General features: G+C 33.4%; 1 protein-coding gene across 3 annotated transcripts; it reads left to right on the forward strand.

Moving 5' to 3' along the window:
• The first annotated feature begins 225 nt into the window (after nt 1-225).
• LOC117568681 (cationic amino acid transporter 3) lies at nt 226-19,081 on the forward strand. Of its 3 annotated transcripts, none has more exons than XM_034249489.2 (3): nt 226-495; nt 16,201-16,818; nt 16,881-19,081. In XM_034249489.2, the coding sequence occupies exons 2-3, from the start codon at nt 16,203-16,205 to the stop codon at nt 18,155-18,157; spliced, it is 1,893 nt and encodes a 630-aa protein (XP_034105380.1). In that variant the 5' UTR covers nt 226-495; nt 16,201-16,202; the 3' UTR covers nt 18,158-19,081. The 3 variants fall into 3 exon arrangements, with proteins under 3 accessions (XP_034105380.1, XP_034105378.1, XP_034105379.1); XM_034249487.2 differs by lacking the exon at nt 226-495 and adding an exon at nt 11,167-11,333; XM_034249488.2 differs by lacking the exon at nt 226-495 and adding an exon at nt 15,974-16,080.
• Nucleotides 19,082-19,344: the final 263 nt, after the last annotated feature.

A 19,344-nucleotide genomic window follows, 5' to 3' on the forward strand; every position in this document is an offset into this window, starting at 1 on the left:
GCAAAGAATTTCAATGAATAACTAGAAAAAATAAAGTTGTGCGATAGCTGCGTTAATAAGTACAGGGTATCTGCTAGTCGGGTATATAATTTCCACTTTTTTCCACCGACTTTTCATTTGTTTTCTTACGCATCTTTACAACTGCTCTGCCACTTCACATATTTAACTTTGTACACAATATCATTTGTCTTTTGCTTTTGTTTCAAGTTTTAACAAGACGCAACGTGAAATGAAACCGCGCAAATTGAGTAAAAATGTTTAAAAACGTGAATGTTAAATAAATTAAGCTAATAAGCCGCGCCAACTGTTTCCTTTTTGTCACCAGTTGCGGATCTTATGCGATTTTTCAGGTATAAAATCAAAATGCCGAATAATTTGTGAAAATATTTCAAGCAAAGTTGTCGTCGAGTGCGTAACGTGCAACGTGAGAAAATTATTAAAAAACAATACAACGTTTACAAATAGTGCAAAAGAAGAGAGACAGAAAGAATACAAGTGAGTAAACATAAAATAAAATAAAATTGAATTTTAATCGAAACAGTTTTGTTTGTCGATTCGAACGCATTTTTACGACCTTTTTGCCTCACCTGTTTTACATGTTTTGCTTTTGTACCACTTTCTTTTCTCTTTTTCTGTTTTTTGTTTTTATTATTATTAATTTTTGACTGCTCTTTTTTTTGTCTGTTTACGCTTTTTGGCAATGTTAATGAGCCGCTGTTTTTTTTAATAACATTAATGACATCATTTTTGGATTGTTTATGCGCAAAATTTTTGTTCGTTCTCCATTCTCTATTCACTATTCTCCATTCTCCAATCTGGGGACATAGCGTGTTATATCTATTGTTGACGGAAACATAGTTTTTGTATAGCTTTTATTGTTAATTGAGTAAGTGTTTGGCATTGAAGGTCTGCGCAGCTTAGAAAACATTATTATATACCCAGTACTTAATGAAGAGAGTGATAAAACATGATAAGCCAGTTAAGAGAACACAAGAATATCATTAAAAATACTTCATCTTAATATTAGGCATTGACAGATAACATTTTAATTAGTTGATCGGTCCACAATTTATTTAAAATGTTTGTTTGCATTTTATAAATTAAAGTATTAATACTTTTTGTTAATTTTGGGAATCTAAAAAGCCGTATACTTAATATATTAAATTTATAAATATATTTTATAAAAATTATTTATTTTTCGAAAATATTTCATTGTCAAAACTATATTCAAATGCTTAACACATTTGTATTTTATATATATTTTTTTCTATAGGGTATATTTAAGTTGAGCTCTCTCCCTCTTGTCTATTTTTCTAATGCGCGGTACTTAATGTTCTTGTCTAATGATTGTGGCATTATAAATTGAAGAGCATTCGAGATGAAGTACACGCACACTTGTTTACCTTTTAATATTCTCTATTTATGGTTCCACACGCTGGTTAATCAATTTTGTGATTTATGTTAGTAGCACTTCGAACTTGCTGTATCAGTTTAAATATTTGGACTGATTAAGTGACATTGGAAACGTCAGTTGGCAACAACTTCTTGAACAGCTCCAAAATGCTTTGAAAGAATGATTCTAATAATCAAATAAATTATCTGCACGCGATTAAATATGATTTTTATTTGATACTTAAGGGTATTTCATCAGTAATTAGTGTTTTAGATTCTTATCTGCGGCACTTTTCCACGTAATTGAAGAACAACTCATTCAATAATATATTATAACCTCTAATAGTAAAATGCTTGATGAGCTTCGTCTGCTGATAGTGTGATAATGAGTCTTTAAAAAGTGAAGCCGTGGGAAACATTTTATATTAGACACTTTTTATTAAGCTACAAAATCACTCGTGACGATTTCACAACACTTTATAGCTGATATCAAAAGCCTTACAAAGTTGTGTGAACAATGTAAATGCTGATAAAAATGGCTGAGATTTAAGTACTTAGAATGACGATTTCCAGTTAAAGATACTTACATTAATTATAGGGTTTCGACAGATGAAATTAAATAAAATATGTGTCAAATGTTCTTCAAATATAATAAATAGATTCAAATATAATTATTGTTAAATTTATACATGGGCAATAAGAATCTCAAAGTATTAGATATGTTAAAGCTAAGTTCATGGGAAATTTCAGTATGAGATTTATATATTGTGTACCTTTAGTTTCTTCAAACAATATAAAACAATTCATAAAAATTTACCAAGAAGAAAAGTAGAATCGAGAGTGCTCGACTGCGAGATACCCGTTATAAAACAGAATGGTATTAATTTTAAAATTTACCAACCTAATATACCATAATATAATAAAATGGTTATATTTGACTATATTCGGTATATTGCTACAATACTACATGTAAAATATACCGTAAATATTCTAGATCATTAGCCAAAGCAACCAAAATAGAATTTATTTTTACCTATACAAAACCTTTTCTTATATAACTTCTACAATTTCCGATCGCAACCAAATTTTCAGGATTAGAGACAATAGCTTTAAAATTACGCTAGCCTAGAGTATATTATTATACTTAAATTTTATATTCATCAAACGATTAATCTGTTTGAAAACAAAAGAACTTAAGCAACATGCACATACAGTCAGCGCCACAAAAAAAGCCGCACTTTTAAGGGTTACGAATTTTAAACTTTCAGGGCCTGTGGTTTCACTATATGATTGCGGATTCGCTCAATTTTTTTTTTTAACAAGTTTACTGGTGGTATGTTAATAAAAGTGCATACCAATTTTTATTTTAAATTTGTTTTTAATATTAAAAAAAATGTTGTTTTTGGTTTCACCCTAGTTTTAGCGACTTTTCACTATTATGGCAAACTTAATGAAAAAATCATAAAAGTTATAATAATGAAAAAATTCAACAAAAACTATTTTTTTCCAATGTAACACCTTACTAACTATAAAAAAATTTAAATCTAGGCAATTTAACATTAGACATATTTTTTTAATTTAGCTTAATACTTAGAAATGCCGCCTTTGGCCTTAATTACAGACTTTACCCTATTGAGCATAAAATCGTAAATGGAACACAATTATTTCTTTGTTATATCGTGTATCCATATTTTTTCTATAATTTGTTTTAGCTCCTCCATAGTTTTGGGCTTTCGCTTTCTTTTTATGGCCCCCATATAGGCCCCAACATTCTCGATGGGACTAAGGTCTGGGCTGTTTTCTGGCCAATCTAAGGACTTAATGCCCAATTCTTTCTTCAAATTTATTATTTTTAGATAGAAAAATGTTCGATTTATCTGAATAAGTTGTTTTGGTAGCAATCGGACACTGAGTAACTCACAGATCGCGCTCGATTGCAAGGTGCAGAATCATCCTGACAAATGGGTTCTTCTTCTTCTTCACTTATGGACTCAATGCTAGGCACAACTCCACTTAAAATTATTTCTTTGTATTTTTCTGCATTGATCATACCCTGAACCATTAAAATTGATTCCGTTTTATATTTGGATATGCATCCCCATACCATAACATACGGTGAATGCTTTACTGTGGCTATGCAGCAATTTTCAGAAAACCGGTTACCCACGTCTACGGCGCACCTTGAGAATTCCATCAGATCCAATGAGATTAAATTTGGACTCATCTGAAAATAGCACTCTTGACCAATCAGAATCAGTCCAATTTGAAGAAAGAATTGGGCATTAAGTCCTTAGATTGGCCAGAAAACAGCCCAGACCTTAGTCCCATCGAGAATGTTGGGGCCTATATGGGGGCCATAAAAAGAAAGCGAAAGCCCAAAACTATGGAGGAGCTAAAACAAATTATAGAAAAAATATGGATACACGATATAACAAAGAAATAATTGTGTTCCATTTACGATTTTATGCTCAATAGGGTAAAGTCTGTAATTAAGGCCAAAGGCGGCATTTCTAAGTATTAAGCTAAATTAAAAAAATATGTCTAATGTTAAATTGCCTAGATTTAAATTTTTTTTATAGTTAGTAAGGTGTTCAATTGGAAAAAAATAGTTTTTGTTGAATTTTTCATTATTATAACTTTTATGATTTTTTTCATTAAGTTTGCCATAATAGTGAAAAGTCGCTAAAACTAGGGTGAAACCAAAAACAACATTTTTTTTAATATTAAAAACAAATTTAAAATAAAAATTGGTATGCACTTTTATTAACATACCACCAGTAAACTTGTTAAAAAAAAAATTGAGCGAATCCGCAATCATATAGTGAAACCACAGCCCCTGAAAGTTTAAAATTCGTAACCCTTAAAAGTGCGGCTTTTTTTGTGGCGCTGACTGTACCTTAAAACAAATTTTTTTTTGTTTTTAATTTATTATTTTGCATAATAAATCACATTGGGGCAATGCTCCGTTTTGTTGGCTTTTAAATATGCCAAGCTCAAAAAAAGCGTTTTTTCCATAATTAACTCGCTTGAGTAAACCGTTGTAAGCTGCCTTTGACTCTTTCGCAGTTGGCAGGCAAATGTCAAGAAGTCATTCCCTGCGTCTCCTTCCTTCCACTTGTCAGCGTCAGTAGAGTTCGCCTGCCAGTTCACCTCTCTCTCTCTCTCTCTCTCTCTCTCTCTCTCTCTGCTGTAGGCCTCTTCTCCCCTTGTAGTGTTTAAATAAATGCAACCGCATGCGGTGCTTCAAAGTCACAAACAATTTGCAAGCCACACTGAGCACTCAACAAGCCGCATTAAAATACAACCCATTGTTATACGAGTATGATTCCAATAGTCCCCCTCTTTCACCCTCTCTCCACCCACTCCTCATAGCTGCTGACAGTCGACGGCAGTTCATTACAATTTTGATATTTTTAATGGAACATTGTTAATAACGAAAATGTCGCCAAAGTAGCAACCAAAAAAAAAAAAACGACAACATTTTGTTATGAGACTCTTCAACACAAATTGAAACTTTCGCACAAAAAATGAGAAAAAAACGAAGCCGAAAAATGAAAAAAGAAAATATTGAATTGAAAGTTCAGTGACTTCTATTATTTAAAGTGAGGGTGATAGAGGGGAATTTATCACAAAAACGAGAGAATTGATTGTGATTTTTGAAAAGAATCAAACAACAACAGAAGAAACTACACACATACATACATACATAAGTTAGCATTTCTATAATTTCTAATAACATCATTTATCAATCGGAAGTTATGAGTGAAATTAATATACACTTCAATATTTTCAAGTTTTCTAATATGAAATTGTGTATGACTATATCAATTACAAATTGAATTTATGTAGCTACATATTTGTGGTTCCTCTATACAATTCTGATAATTCAAATTTAAAAATTGTATTATTTAATGAAGATCAAGGCTTCCACGATATTTTTTTTGAGCACTTCAATGTTATCTGAAATATAGAATTTAATTATAAGTTGAATTCATTCCATTAATATTACAAGTTTCTTATGCTTACACTTCAAACACTTTTAGTTCATATTTTATCAAGTATACGACTGGTAGGCAAAGTAAAGGATTCTGCAGGACCAAACCAAACAAACTGCAGCTCAGTGCAAGCAGCTGGTCAAGAATAATCTAGTTCAACGATTTCACAAGTTTAGATGTTTAACCCCAATATACTAAGCATCAAAATACAGAAAAGAGATTATTATAGATCTACTGCATACACTTTACCTAACACCTCTTAGTATGCTTATCATATTTCAGCGTTTAATGCCGCCATTTAAAACCCCCCACAATAACTGTAAACACACACATTTTAATCGTCTGAACTATATGCTATGCAAGTTATACGATCTTGAATTCTCGTCACGAGTCGCTCGTGCCTAAAGTCAGCAAATATTTGCTGGAAAACAAAATATCATAAATTATATATGCCTACAGAGTAGTGCGTGAAAGGGGGATTTACCCAAAGATCCAGACATCTGTAAATTCCTTGCATTATTTATGTGCTTCATTATGGTTAAAAATATAACACAGATAATCGCTGATCGATCCCCTCTTTTGTAGACAAAGACACGCCACTGTGATTGTGTGTAGAAGTCAAGGGAAAGAAAGTACTTCAGTCTTTATCTAAAACAGTGCAAATGTCTTTGCAATCCGATTATCAACTTAGACATATGCCCAGATAATGCCACACCGTCGGCCTAGGCACAGTTCAAGATAATAAAAGTAAAAAAAGAAGGGTGAATTGTTTTTATATTTATATAAAAATAAAATGTAAACGAATCTGTTATCAAGATTCGTCGTCAACATGGAAATTATGTTCGCCTCTGCTCGTCAAAATCGTCATAATGTGCAATAATCTCTTATCTCTCAGAAAAAAGTCTGGGCAAAATGTTTCATAGATGAATTGGCCTGGCTTGCCTCTTTACTCACTTTACCCACTTTAATTGCAATGGTTATAAAGGGAATCAACTTTTATGACTCGCGCACAGGCCGACTTTGCACTTGCCAAATGCGTGTTTCACCAGACTTTGGGGTTCTCAGCTCTGTCGATTATACTGACTGATACTACGAGTATACGTATGTTATATACGTCTAGCCAGATGAAGCACCATTTTGCGCATTCAGGAAGCCATATAACCGTCTCTACTACTCGTATATAAAGAACACTTGCGCGTTCAAAACCATTTCACTTGTCTGAGGCAATACTATAGAATTTTAATGGCACAGCGAGTCGAAAATAGTACTCGTAAAGTCACCCCACATATTATAGAAACATTTATTAGGGGGGATCATAAAATAAAGGTAAAGATCTCAAAAAACGAAAGAAAATATTTATGGATTTATTAGGCTCAAATTAATCAACCTTTATACTATATACTAATTTAGCATTTGATATAAGAGGGAAATTTGTGCTCAACTTTAGAAAAGTTTATGGATTGAGTTTGGGTTTTATGGTGTCTGGATCTTAAGGATGTATTTGCGAATTTCTGCCGCATAAATTTGTATAATAAATAACGTCTTAGAACTGTAACTTTAATGGAGGAAATAATGTTAATTTTTTATTGTTAAAACTGTTTAGTTTTGGTTTTATGGTTTTTGTATGTTAAGGAAAGATTTCAAAAGTTCTTCCAAATACAAATTTGCACATTACACTTTAAAATTGAAATCTTTAGCAATAACTTTTTAAGCATTTGTGTTAATAACACGTAATAATGCTTTAATATGCAGCTGTCAAAATTAATATATAATTATATAAATGCTTAAGTACAAAAAGATGGGCCATAAAAAATTATAATTATAAATATTGCGACATTCATTTATCATAGCAGGAAAGAACTGTTTTATAACTCTCTCTCTCTGACTGTCATGAGCTTATTTTTGGGATGAAGCATAAATCAAACTGCAAACCATAAACGAAATGGAAATGAAGTTTGTATTGACGTTAGATATGATATCGAGGGAAAGATAGATTTGTGACACATATACCAAACAGCATTGTGAGTGGTACGTCAACTATATTTATCGTAATATAAAACGACAATAGACCAACTGTAAAAGGTGTCAAAATATTTGCGGAAAGCGTCAACCAACGACCAAATTATTGGCTCAAATAAACAGTTGACAATAAATTGTCTAAATATTTGCAAATAATTGGAAAAAAAGTTAATTGGGCCTGAATTCAATTAGCAGTTGATTTTGATTTGCCATTTAGGGGGAAGTTGACTCTCTGGGTGACGTCCCTGGCTTACTTAATGACGCTCTATGACGTCAAAATATCGCGTCGCATCGCGTCGCATCGCCGAAACTGTGAATTGAAACTGCAATCAGTATTTCAAGCATGGATTGCGCTATAAAAGCGATCAAAATAGATTGCATTGAATGGGAGTGGGTGGCTTAGGATTGGATTCGTTTTAGGGTTATCAATTTCAACTAGGTTTACTTTGAAGCTTGCTTTGCCAATCTTTTACACGTTTGTCTAGTATTTCCATCTGTTGTTTTGCTTTTCCACACTCTATATTTAGTGCTCTGCATTCGAGAAGTTTTCAAAACATACCACGCGACAAGTCATTGATCTTGCTCGAGGTCTGAACTTTGGAGTCAGTTTTTTAATATGTATTTTTTTTAAAGCATCTAGTGGTCAAGTTGATGTTGATGCCGTTAGGCCGCTTATGTTGTATGTTGACTTGCAGCTAAATTTAAATTTCGGGCTTTGGCTGTTTCGCCATAGAGTCTAGAGTCAAGTCTAGAGACTTGAGCCTAGAGTTGTTTATATGGTGCTGCTGGTGGCACTGCCTCAATGCGAGTAATGGAAAATTACTGGGCTCGCCTCGAAATCTCGTTATTCGACGGCGGCCTATGCGCAGCTTGGCTTTGCGCAGACGGCACTTGTGAGGCGTCTTAATGGATTGTGTCATGTGAAATTTACAGTAGCCACTCGTAAACACAGAAGCGACAGTCTCTTCTTCCAAGCCGAGTTTGAAAAACACTCTGTCTAGATTTTGCTAGAAATAATTCTGATTAATATAACTTTTCCTTTTTTATTTATCTTGTGTGTAGTCTTCAAAATATTAAAAGTTGTTTTAAATTCCAAATTAATTGATATCAAATTTTATTTTTATTTTTTATTTTAAACAAGTAAGAAATTTTTATTTAATTTTTAATGAAAGTAAAGCAGTGCGGTAATAACTTAAGAACATACCAAATTAATATACCACAAAATACTAAAAATATAATAAACGCTAAATTTAGTATATTGATATAGTACTACACTCAAAATATACCACAGAGTGTAAAATTTAAATACATACCAAATTAATATACCACAAAACTATTGAAACTCTATAGTACTACATTAAAAATATACCATTAAGTGCAAAATATACCAGATTGTCTTTTGAAAATAATTATGCGATATCAAATTAAAATTCAAATTTAATAAAAATCAAATTAACTTACAATTTGTTTTGTTACAAAACTTTATAATATTTAAATGTTGTTTTATTGATATATCGACATTAATATCAAAATATAGTTTTCATATTTCAAACCTCAATATTATAAATCAAGAAATGCAAAATTGATTTATAATTTATACATGTAAGCTAATTTAATTTTAATTCATGTTTTTAATTCAAGAAACTGGGTTATGTTGTTCAAGTAATAATTATTACAAACTTATTAAACTCGCATTAGGTAAATTGATTTTTAAAATCTTTTAAAATGTAGTTATTTATTGTTTTTCAAAGTTTCCCAAGTCTGTCTCCAACTTAAGTTCATCACGATCAACTGCACAGATACATTCGTATCTTACGCAATAAGCATAGCTACTATTCAGGTTTATTTTCCAAGTTTTCCCTTCCGATCTTCGCTGTGACTCCCACGCATTCCAACTATCCAAAGCGCAACTGTGTCAAGGTCAAGCCCTGGGGCTCTGACTTGTACCTAAGTCGAGTTCATTACACGTTACACGTTGTAGCTGGAATTCTATAACTATAAGTTAACATGCATTTGGATGACATTTTAACGACATTTTTACAACTATAAAGTTGTCAAGGGGCTGGGATCAGTAAACCTCGACGAACGTGTCTGAATGTTTTTGGCGCTTATCACACTAACCACTGAAAGAGAGAGAGAGAGAGAGAGAGAGACCCACACGCCACCGCACCGCACTGCACCACACTGTGGAGTGGGTTACAAGTGGGCAAGCGGGCTGTAAATGTGTTTAACAAGCTGTCAGCGTTATTGCTGATATGCGGCCCCAAAAGCCGCAATACTAATCAATGGCACGAGCGGCAAACGGCAGTGAAGACCCTCAATAAATAACCAGCATAGCGAACGATAGCGCGACTGTGAAATACCCGGTGACTATCTGACGTTTTGCAATTTCTGTGGCTGGACTGTGAGACACCCTGTACTTATTGAAATATTACGAATAAGTTAAGAAATAGTAGAATGTCGGTTAAACTATTTCGCAATTTTAATTGCATTATGATTTATAGGATTTATTTGGATTATAAAAATCTTTCAAATCATTATAAACACAATTATAACTCTGTAGGTAATCGCAATTTTGAAATTCCATTATACAGGAGATCTGTGGGATAATAAGTAGAAAGTTGTCAGTTGTACTCATTACATAAATTTCTGAATAAGAATTCTAAAAGTATAATTCATATAAAGCCTATTCGTAATTCGCATTACTAAGTTGAAAAAGGCTTATAAATATTTTCTTATTATAGAAATCTGTCAATAAGTTATACGAATTTGTATTAATCAGATAATGCAACTGTATTATTATCATTGTGTAAATGAACACTAAGGTAAAAAATAATAACAAATTTACAAACTTATTATTAAAAATTTTCGAAATGTTACCTAATTATTTATACACAGAATTGTAATTCATTAAAATCAAATTTGAAGTACACAACTTTTTTAAAGAGTATTTATCACATGATTAGCTAAACATTTTGTTTATGAGTCCCACACATATATATGTACATATATTAATAAAACTAGTAATATACAATATTTCAAACCCCCATTTTGGCTGACCCATATTTGATTATTTGCTTTGGTGATTAATTAGCATAATTGCTCTCCAAACAATTTAATCTTCATAACCTGCATTTTTAGGATGTGGTTAGATTGTAAGTCACAAGATGCAGCCACCAGTTATCACAAAAAGCTATATATACATATATTGCATATATACATATATAAATTTAAATTTGAAGAAACTGATTTGAAGAAAAGAAGAAATGAAAAAAAGAAAAGAAAAAAATTTCAATTTTAGCAGCCCGCTATAGTAAATTTACGCTAAAATTTCAATGTAATTTTGAGATGTCTTTAAGAATTAGTCTGCCGATCAGCATACCCACTGCGTGTTACACCTACGAGGTATTTGCCGAAATAAAAGCTAATCGCTGTGACGTCAGAGGTCGTTCGTATAGCCGCCTTTAATCTGTTTAACTTATCTCGGACTAGCTGGGTTCAACAAATTCATTACAAGTCCAGCGACATAACGAAATCTTGGCCAAATTCCCCCCGTTCAGAGACACAACAAAAATCAGTTTGAACCGGAAATCGAGCAGTGGAAAATGCTACAACACGGTGTTTCTGCCGTCTGCCGGTTGTCGTTTGTTCGCTTTCGTTAAGAAAAAGTTGTTAACAATTTGATGTGGTTGTTGTTATTATTATTATTACTGGCCGAGTGCCAGGCAAAAGCTTTAAGCGTTTCAACGCCAACGCCGCACGATCAGAACGACTTTGGAGCGCGTCGCGCGCGGTTGTTGAATATTTTTGTGTGTGTTAACTCTGAAGTTTCGAATTCGTTTGCGGTACAAACTTTTACTGGATCAGCAAACTTCGTTTTTATACTGTGAAGTGAAACACTTGTGAATCGAACAAACTACAAAAAAAGTATGTGTGAATATCCTTTCTCTTATCAAGTTAAAAACAGACTGTAAAATAAAGGACTCAGTGAATAAAATATGAGAAACAATTCTGTATTATAAATAATATTTCAAACAAATAAATTATAAAAGCACTGCTTATGAAACTTTTTACTGCCATTAATCATCGTAAAATTGTGCAATTTACAAACCGCAAATGCGACTGGAGTTCAACGTGAGGCTTTTATCACAAGAACTACTCTGAAAATAACAATAATAATAAAAGATATAATGTATAATGTAGAAAACCAGTGAGAGACCGCGATACCATCTACCTGAGGCAATTGCAGCTCTGCTTTGACTGTGTTTGAGCTACTTGAAAATTAAATAACTTCTGTTTGTCCATGGCAAAATGTTTAGTTTTTTATGTGGAATACAAGTGGCAGTGATAAAGAGATAATGAGTTTTGCTCTGGCAAACTGAAGAGTTAAGAGTTTTGTTAGAGCTTTTTAAGCGTTTTGCAAAATCGTTTAAAATTTAAACACGTTTTATTGCTTATTACGAACAAAAATTGTTTATTATGTTATTGCATCTTAATTTTTAAATATTTTCAACAAATGTTGACAATGTTAAGACCTAGAAAACTTTATTTATGAAAGCAATAAAATGAAGAAATTTTATTAACTTCAATAGAATACTTTTAATTTGATTTTGTAGCAAAGCTACCTCCAAAGAAATTCTATTGATTTTTTTCTGAAGCAGCTAAAATATTTCAATATCACCATGACACACAAAAAATCAACTTCTAACCATATGGAGTTTTTTTTTTATACCACAAACTTCTTTGTTTGATGTGTATTTGCAATTAAGTTCAGTTCATTTCAGTTGCCAACTGTGTTAATAATTAGATTTACGAAAACAAATGTTATTATCTGAATAGTTTTGTCATTAAAATCGAGATAGCCAGTCATAAGCCATTTACAGCAAAATTATAATGGCCAGATTTTACAGGGTATTAACTACCAAAGAGCACGCAAGAGTCGCATGGCCACAAAACTAAAATAAATTATGTGCTTAAAACTAGTTTCTCTTTTGTTCTTGACCTATTACGAAAACGATCTGGAATAGATTTATGAGCCTACTACATAGGCAATGTTAATGGATGAGATCATATAATAATTTTGATTTCCGAATACCATATTTGAACTTGTTTTGAGTTATCAGCGCACTTGAAATAATGTACAAACATTATCGTGAAGTGCTTCGATTAGAGGTAATGTGAAAGTACTTTGAGATTTCAAGATTTCCTTGACGGCTTTCAAGGTAAATCATAAGATTTCTATATGAATATGATAAATGTCATATAATTCCTTTGCAAGCTGACTGATTTACTTCCTCAAGCAGTTGTTCAAATAATATGAAACACCTGAAACAGAAAATGTTGTTTATGGTCTTCAACCTTGTATGGCACGTGTTTAGCATATATAATAAAACAAAATAAGTTGGTGAAATATTTGAATTTACAATCCAATTTGTATGCCTCTTATAACTAAGGTAGTTTGACCTATAAAATTACTATAAATAAATAATTAGCTGACCTCGGCAATGAGTTGCGTGGGAAAAGTTAAATAGATGCGCTCATTAATCACACTTCCAAATCGAGATAACGGAAGAGGTCTGCCCATTAAAAAAAGGTCTACAAATTTCTGTCTCTCTCTCAGTCTGTCTGTCATATGTGTAGAGTATATGACAAATAACATTGTATTTGGTTTATCGCTTGCTTATCGGACTGTCCATGAAAGATTAGCGCATGTTTTAACGATATTTATTCAACATTTCAACACATTTCGACACATTTATATTCGCATAAATCCAAAATCCACGTAATTACATCAAGCTAAGACCAAATGTTAAGGGTTAATTCAACCGACAACAACAATAGAAATGTGAAAATTGATTAGATTGCTGTCTGAATGGGGCGCGTGTCCCCAGAATCGGAGGCTTATCTCGATATTTTTGCTCGTCGCTTATCACAAATGTCTGCAACATGACGAAGTGCCGTTAACGTCGGCAACATTTTAACTATTTTGTTTTTGGTTTGGTTTGAATTTATCAATTTATTAGCCCTCGACAAGTGGTCGACAATGTCGATTGTAAATTCTATCACCTACTTAGTTGTAGGCTTGCGTCTAATTGGCAGTTTATTCTTTCCATTCTTTCCGATGATTAATTGGCGATCATGTTATATGGCGCTTGGACAATGGAAACGCCAATACCGCAAATTAAACCGATAAGTGGCGAATAGTGGGGCAATAAAAGGTCCCAAGCAGAGGAATGGTGGAAAAACAAGAAAAAAGATTCAAAGAGGGAACTATAATAGTGAGATTATGAGTAACGGAAATGTTATAATCATAGTTTAGTTAAAGACAAATAAATTTTAAGAATTTAAAATGTTTGAGGATATTATGAGACAAATTAAAGAAAGAAATATTTTAAAAATTTCAAATGTTTGATGATATTATAAAAAAATTTAACATATTCCGAAGTAATAAAAGATATTGTTTAATATGTATAAACAAAAGAAGAATAAAAAAGATTATTTTAATTAAATTAAATTTATAGCTAAAAAAGTATTAGATATATGTATAATGCATTAAGATTTAGTTAAAGAAATAAATATTAAAAAAAAACAAAAGAGGTAGAGAATATTAAATACTTTTTTTGTTGGGAAATATGTATTCTCCTTTCCGATTAATAAATTTTGTTTGTTATTGTTTGTTTAATATTGTGAATATGCACGTCACTTTAATGTGGTTTTATTAAAGTGACGCACTTCTTCACAATATTAAATGTTTGCTTCTTTTTGATTTCCATTAAAATTTGTTCCTTTCCCGGTATTAAGTCCGAATGCATTCTCGGAAATTGAATACAACTAACTAAATTAAACATATGCATTACGCTACAATTAACTTTATTCAAACCGGTTTCGTATTCTATGCAAATTCAAATATAATTTAATTCAAACAACAAGCGTTAAATACGAATTTTAATACTACATACGAGTAAATGTATCTCAGTGCAAATATGTTCCGATGTCAGCTGCATTTTAGTTGTTTTTTGCTTAGTATATTATATATAAAGTTAATGACTTACTTTACATACTTGTAAAAACGAAGCTTTTAAGTGTATGAATGACAGTTCAAAATAAATCAGGCGTGAAATAATAACAAGTCAGTAAGAAACTCAGAATATTCAAGAAAAATCCTGTTAGTGATCTCGGAAATGCCAGAAAAACAGTTATACAAATTGTATATTAACTAGAACATTAACCGTTTCAAATCGAATGTATCTAGTTTTTTAATTTACCTACTCGTAACTCTCGCAATTTGTTTTGTGTATTTGTATTATTGTTTTTTCAGCCGTGTTTGGCATACCAAACAAATTCGAGTTGAGCCATTAAAAAACAACTTGTTGCGCTACGCGATTGTAGAAAAATCTTGAAGCTCGATTGTCGTCACAGTTCAAAAGCAGTTGCTTACTTTGTTTGTTACCTTGAGCTTATCGACAGATACTCAGACTTGTGCTTGTGCTTTTATTGCGAGTACTAACATACATAATACATTGGAGGGCTTTGAGGGAACGCGATAAGATATGCAGCAGCTTGCAATGGAACATCATGACCTGGACAATATATGTGTTGCATGAAATAAGATAGTCACTTCGTATTTTTAGTAATTACTAGTTTTATCAGAACTACTAAAGGTATTGATAGCTTACAGTGAAGTTGATAAATTCTGTAAACAAGAATTGGAAGTTGTCTTTTCTTTGCATTAAAAATAGGTTAAAATGTGAAAAGAAATTATTGGAAGAGTTCAATTGAAATTATTCTGGAGAAGAAAATGGAAAGTTAGAAAAATAATAAATTCAAATTATATATAAAAAAAAACTTTTCGATGTGTTTTAAATCAATATTAATAAAATATCTGCAAATTTGTTGCTTCAGAAAATGAATAGAAAAATGAAAAGTTTATTTAATAAAAAAAAAGTGAAAATGTGATATAAGCCAATATTAATAAAATTCTGCAATTATGTTGCATAAGAAAGAAATATTTTTAATTAATTGCTCAAAGTTCAATTCTCAAGCAAAATAACGTTAAATGTTTTTAATTTGACCTAAAGAAAAAAAACTGTAGCTTAAAGTGAAGTGGAAAGTGTTTAATACTTCAAAATAAATGTTGCATTTTCGTTGTGTTAAAGTGTTAAAAATTCAAGACACAAATTAATAAACCCTTTATTCTTCTTTGGCACACTTAAAATCGCCTTAGCATTAAAATTACCGCCGACTCAAAAAATTTTGGAAAAGCTGACAATTTATTTCAAATATAAGGTTGGCCAAAAAGTCTTGCGGTATTTCCGATAGGTGTCTTTGCAAAATGAATAATTACATAAATCTAGAATTACGTGGCTTAGATTTAATACTTCATAGCTAATTTCATCAATAAGTAAATTAATATTTTAATGCTCGAAATAACGTTATTAATTTAAGATAACAATTTACGCAATTCCGTAAAAGAATCGAATGTAAGAAAACCTCAAATTTTTGAAGTGGCATTTCATTATAGTGACGTAGTGTTTAAATTTCAAATCCAAATAAAAATTTAAGCATCATACTGTATATAATTGACATTGTGTTAGAAATTGAGTGAGTAACTTTAAAACAAGCTTACATCAAAAGCTGAACTTGCGAACTGCGTGAAAATGTGTCGATATAAAAAGTAAATTAATTTAATGTAATTAAATATATATAAAAACTATAACAATATAAACAACATTGCCTATTTCTTAATGTGAATTTAAATTATTAAATTTAGTATTTTCGTTTTGTTCGTTTTTAGACATGTCGAATTTCTGGAAATCGCTCACACGTCGTAAAACAGACGATGTCAACGAAGGAGAATCGAAGCTGGCTAGAGTGCTGAATCTCTTCGATTTGACGGCACTCGGAGTGGGCAGCACCTTGGGTCTGGGTGTCTATGTGTTGGCTGGTCAAGTGGCGTACAATATTGCAGGTCCTGCGGTGACGATTTCGTTTCTGATCGCAGCCATCGCATCGGCATTTGCGGGCATTTGCTATGCGGAATTTGCGGCTCGAGTGCCAAAAGCGGGCAGCGCTTATGTTTACAGTTATGTGACCATTGGCGAGTTTGTGGCCTTTACCATTGGCTGGAATCTGATATTGGAGTATGTCATTGGCACAGCCTCGGTGGCGAGGGGATTGAGCGGTTACTTTGACTCGCTGATTGACAACAACATGTCGAAGGCGCTGAATGAATCGATGCACATCGATGTCAGTTTCCTTGGCGATTATCCTGATTTCCTGTCCTTTGGCATGGTGTTGCTGTTGGCTGCGCTTCTGGCTTTTGGTGCTAAGGAGTCAAGTTTTCTGAACAACATCTTCACGTGCGTCAATCTGGTGACCATTGGCATTGTCTTGGTGGCCGGTGGCATGAATGGTGAGTAGAGAAAATTACTTTTATTTAGATGTAAAACTGATTTTGTTATTTCCCTCGCTTAGCTAATGTGGACAACTGGCGTCTACCCGTTTCTGGCGGAGAGCCGATACCCGACGGCTTTGGCACTGGTGGCTTTATGCCCTTCGGCATTGCTGGTGTCATGGCTGGTGCTGCCAAGTGCTTCTACGGCTTTGTGGGCTTCGATTGCATTGCCACCACAGGCGAGGAAGCGATCAATCCCAAGCGCAACATTCCTTTGGCCATTGTTGTGTCGCTAATCATCATCTTCTTGGCGTACTTTGGAGTCTCCACGGTGCTTACGATGATGTTGCCCTATTATCTGCAGGATCCCGATGCACCATTCCCCAAGGCCTTTGATGCTGTGGAATGGTATACCATCAAATGGATTGTCACCATCGGAGCTGTGTTTGCGCTGTGCACCAGCTTGTTGGGCGCCATGTTCCCACTGCCACGTATCCTCTATGCCATGGGCAACGATGGCATTCTCTTCAAGCGTCTGGCCAATGTGCATCCTTATACGAAGACACCGCTCTTGGCCACCATTGTCTCTGGCATTTTCGCTGCCATCATGGCCATGCTGTTCAATCTGGATCAATTGGTTGACATGATGTCCATTGGCACACTCTTGGCTTATACCATTGTGGCCATTTGTGTGCTCGTCTTGCGTTACCAGGATGAGCAGATGACGCGACTCGTTTCGGTGCGTGCTCCGAATGTGTTCCGCCAGCTGTTTTGCAACTCGTATCGGGAGCCAAACACAATGACATCGGCCATCACGAAGATTGGTATTGTGGTGTTTGCCGTCTTCGCCATAATTTGGTGTATCTTCATGAAGGTCTTCGAAATAGAGGCCACCAGTGGCATCGTCTCGCTCAGCATTGTCGGACTGCTGCTCATCATCATCTGTGTTGTGATTGGACTACAGCCAGTGTCCACCATTGAACTGACGTTCAAGGTTCCTCTGGTGCCATTTGTGCCCTGTCTGAGTGTCTTTGTCAACCTGTACCTGATGTTCCAGCTGGATTTGTTCACGTGGATACGTTTCCTCATCTGGATTGCCATCGGTTATATCATCTACTTTGCCTATGGCATTCGTCACTCCACGCAAATCACAAGGAATCGCAATCATGCCGAGGTCGCTGCCAATACCATGCAGCGATCGGGATCTTCAGCGGATTATCCTCAGCAACATGAGAATCGCGCCTTCGAACCTGACTGGAAGGTGGAGAATGGCAATGCCCATGGCAATGGCAATGGCAATAGCAATGGTAATGGCAAGGCTTTGTACCCCTCCCATGAGTACTCTGAGAAGCTCTAAAAAGAGCGCAGAGAGTGGTGCTCGAAATGAACGTGGAGAAAAAAAGTATTATAAGTTGCCTTGTTAGAGTTGAGCTCGGTTTAGAGGTGAAGAAGAACTAACATTATTTCTAGGGGTTTCAGTTTACACTTTCGTTAATTGCTGAGCAAAGTAGGAATTAATCTAATAACATTCCATTTATATATTTAGGATTTTGTGTAGATTGAAAAAGTGTTCGATTTTAGCATTTTCTCCATTTACACTTTTGCCAAAGCAATGTAAACTGAAAATCCAAGAAATACCGTCAGTTATTTGACTGCCCTGAGCTGAGTTTAAGTAATATTTACACACACCCCCCCACACACTTATCCTGCTAGTTACTTCGTCTAGTACTTGTATCTTACTCGTTGACATTTTTATTTTGAGTTTAGCTGGCATGTGTTTGTGAGAGAGATGAATAGATTGCGCATAAAAATTAAATGACATCCTCCCTTCGGATTTCGTTATTTTTATGCGCCAGAAATTTAGACACACAGAGACTTTCTAAGATCGCTCAATGCAGACTTAATTTTATGATTTTTTTATATTCACTTTGATTTTTGTCAACTTTTGATTTTATTCATTTTAATTGCTGCCTTCAATTTTCAATGTACATAATGCCCCCAAATTTTGTTGTGATATTTGTAAATATATGTGTATGTATATAGGGCTTTAATTATTATATATTATACTATATATGTATATATGTATCTTTGTCACAATTCTTGTTGTCGTTATGTGAATGCAATTTGTATCATATTAATATGTGTATTATGTAATGTCAATTGTACAATCCTAAGTTAGCTCTACAATTTAAGTTATTTAGCTCATAAGTCCACAAAACAAATCCATTCCAGAAACAAAAAAAAAAAAAACGAATTTGCCACCCCAATAAAATAATTATATAATTTGTATAAATAAATTAAATGTTGTACATCAAAAACAATTTCGAAGTGTTTTATTTATGAACTTCTTGATTGCTTCAAGCATCTTATCGATTTTGACGACAATTGATTCGAATCTTATCTTTTGCTTTTTAGTTTTGTTTGAACACGCTACTTTTTATTATTAGTCTAATTATTTTTGCACTCCTTTCTATAAATAAATCAAACGTTTTTTGGCAACTATCTCTAAGCCAGCCCCCAATCCGAGGGTCAATGAATCTGCAC

The sequence above is a fragment of the Drosophila albomicans genome, chromosome 3 (assembly GCF_009650485.2).
Source record: "Drosophila albomicans strain 15112-1751.03 chromosome 3, ASM965048v2, whole genome shotgun sequence".
NCBI classification, from domain to species: domain Eukaryota; kingdom Metazoa; phylum Arthropoda; class Insecta; order Diptera; family Drosophilidae; genus Drosophila; species Drosophila albomicans.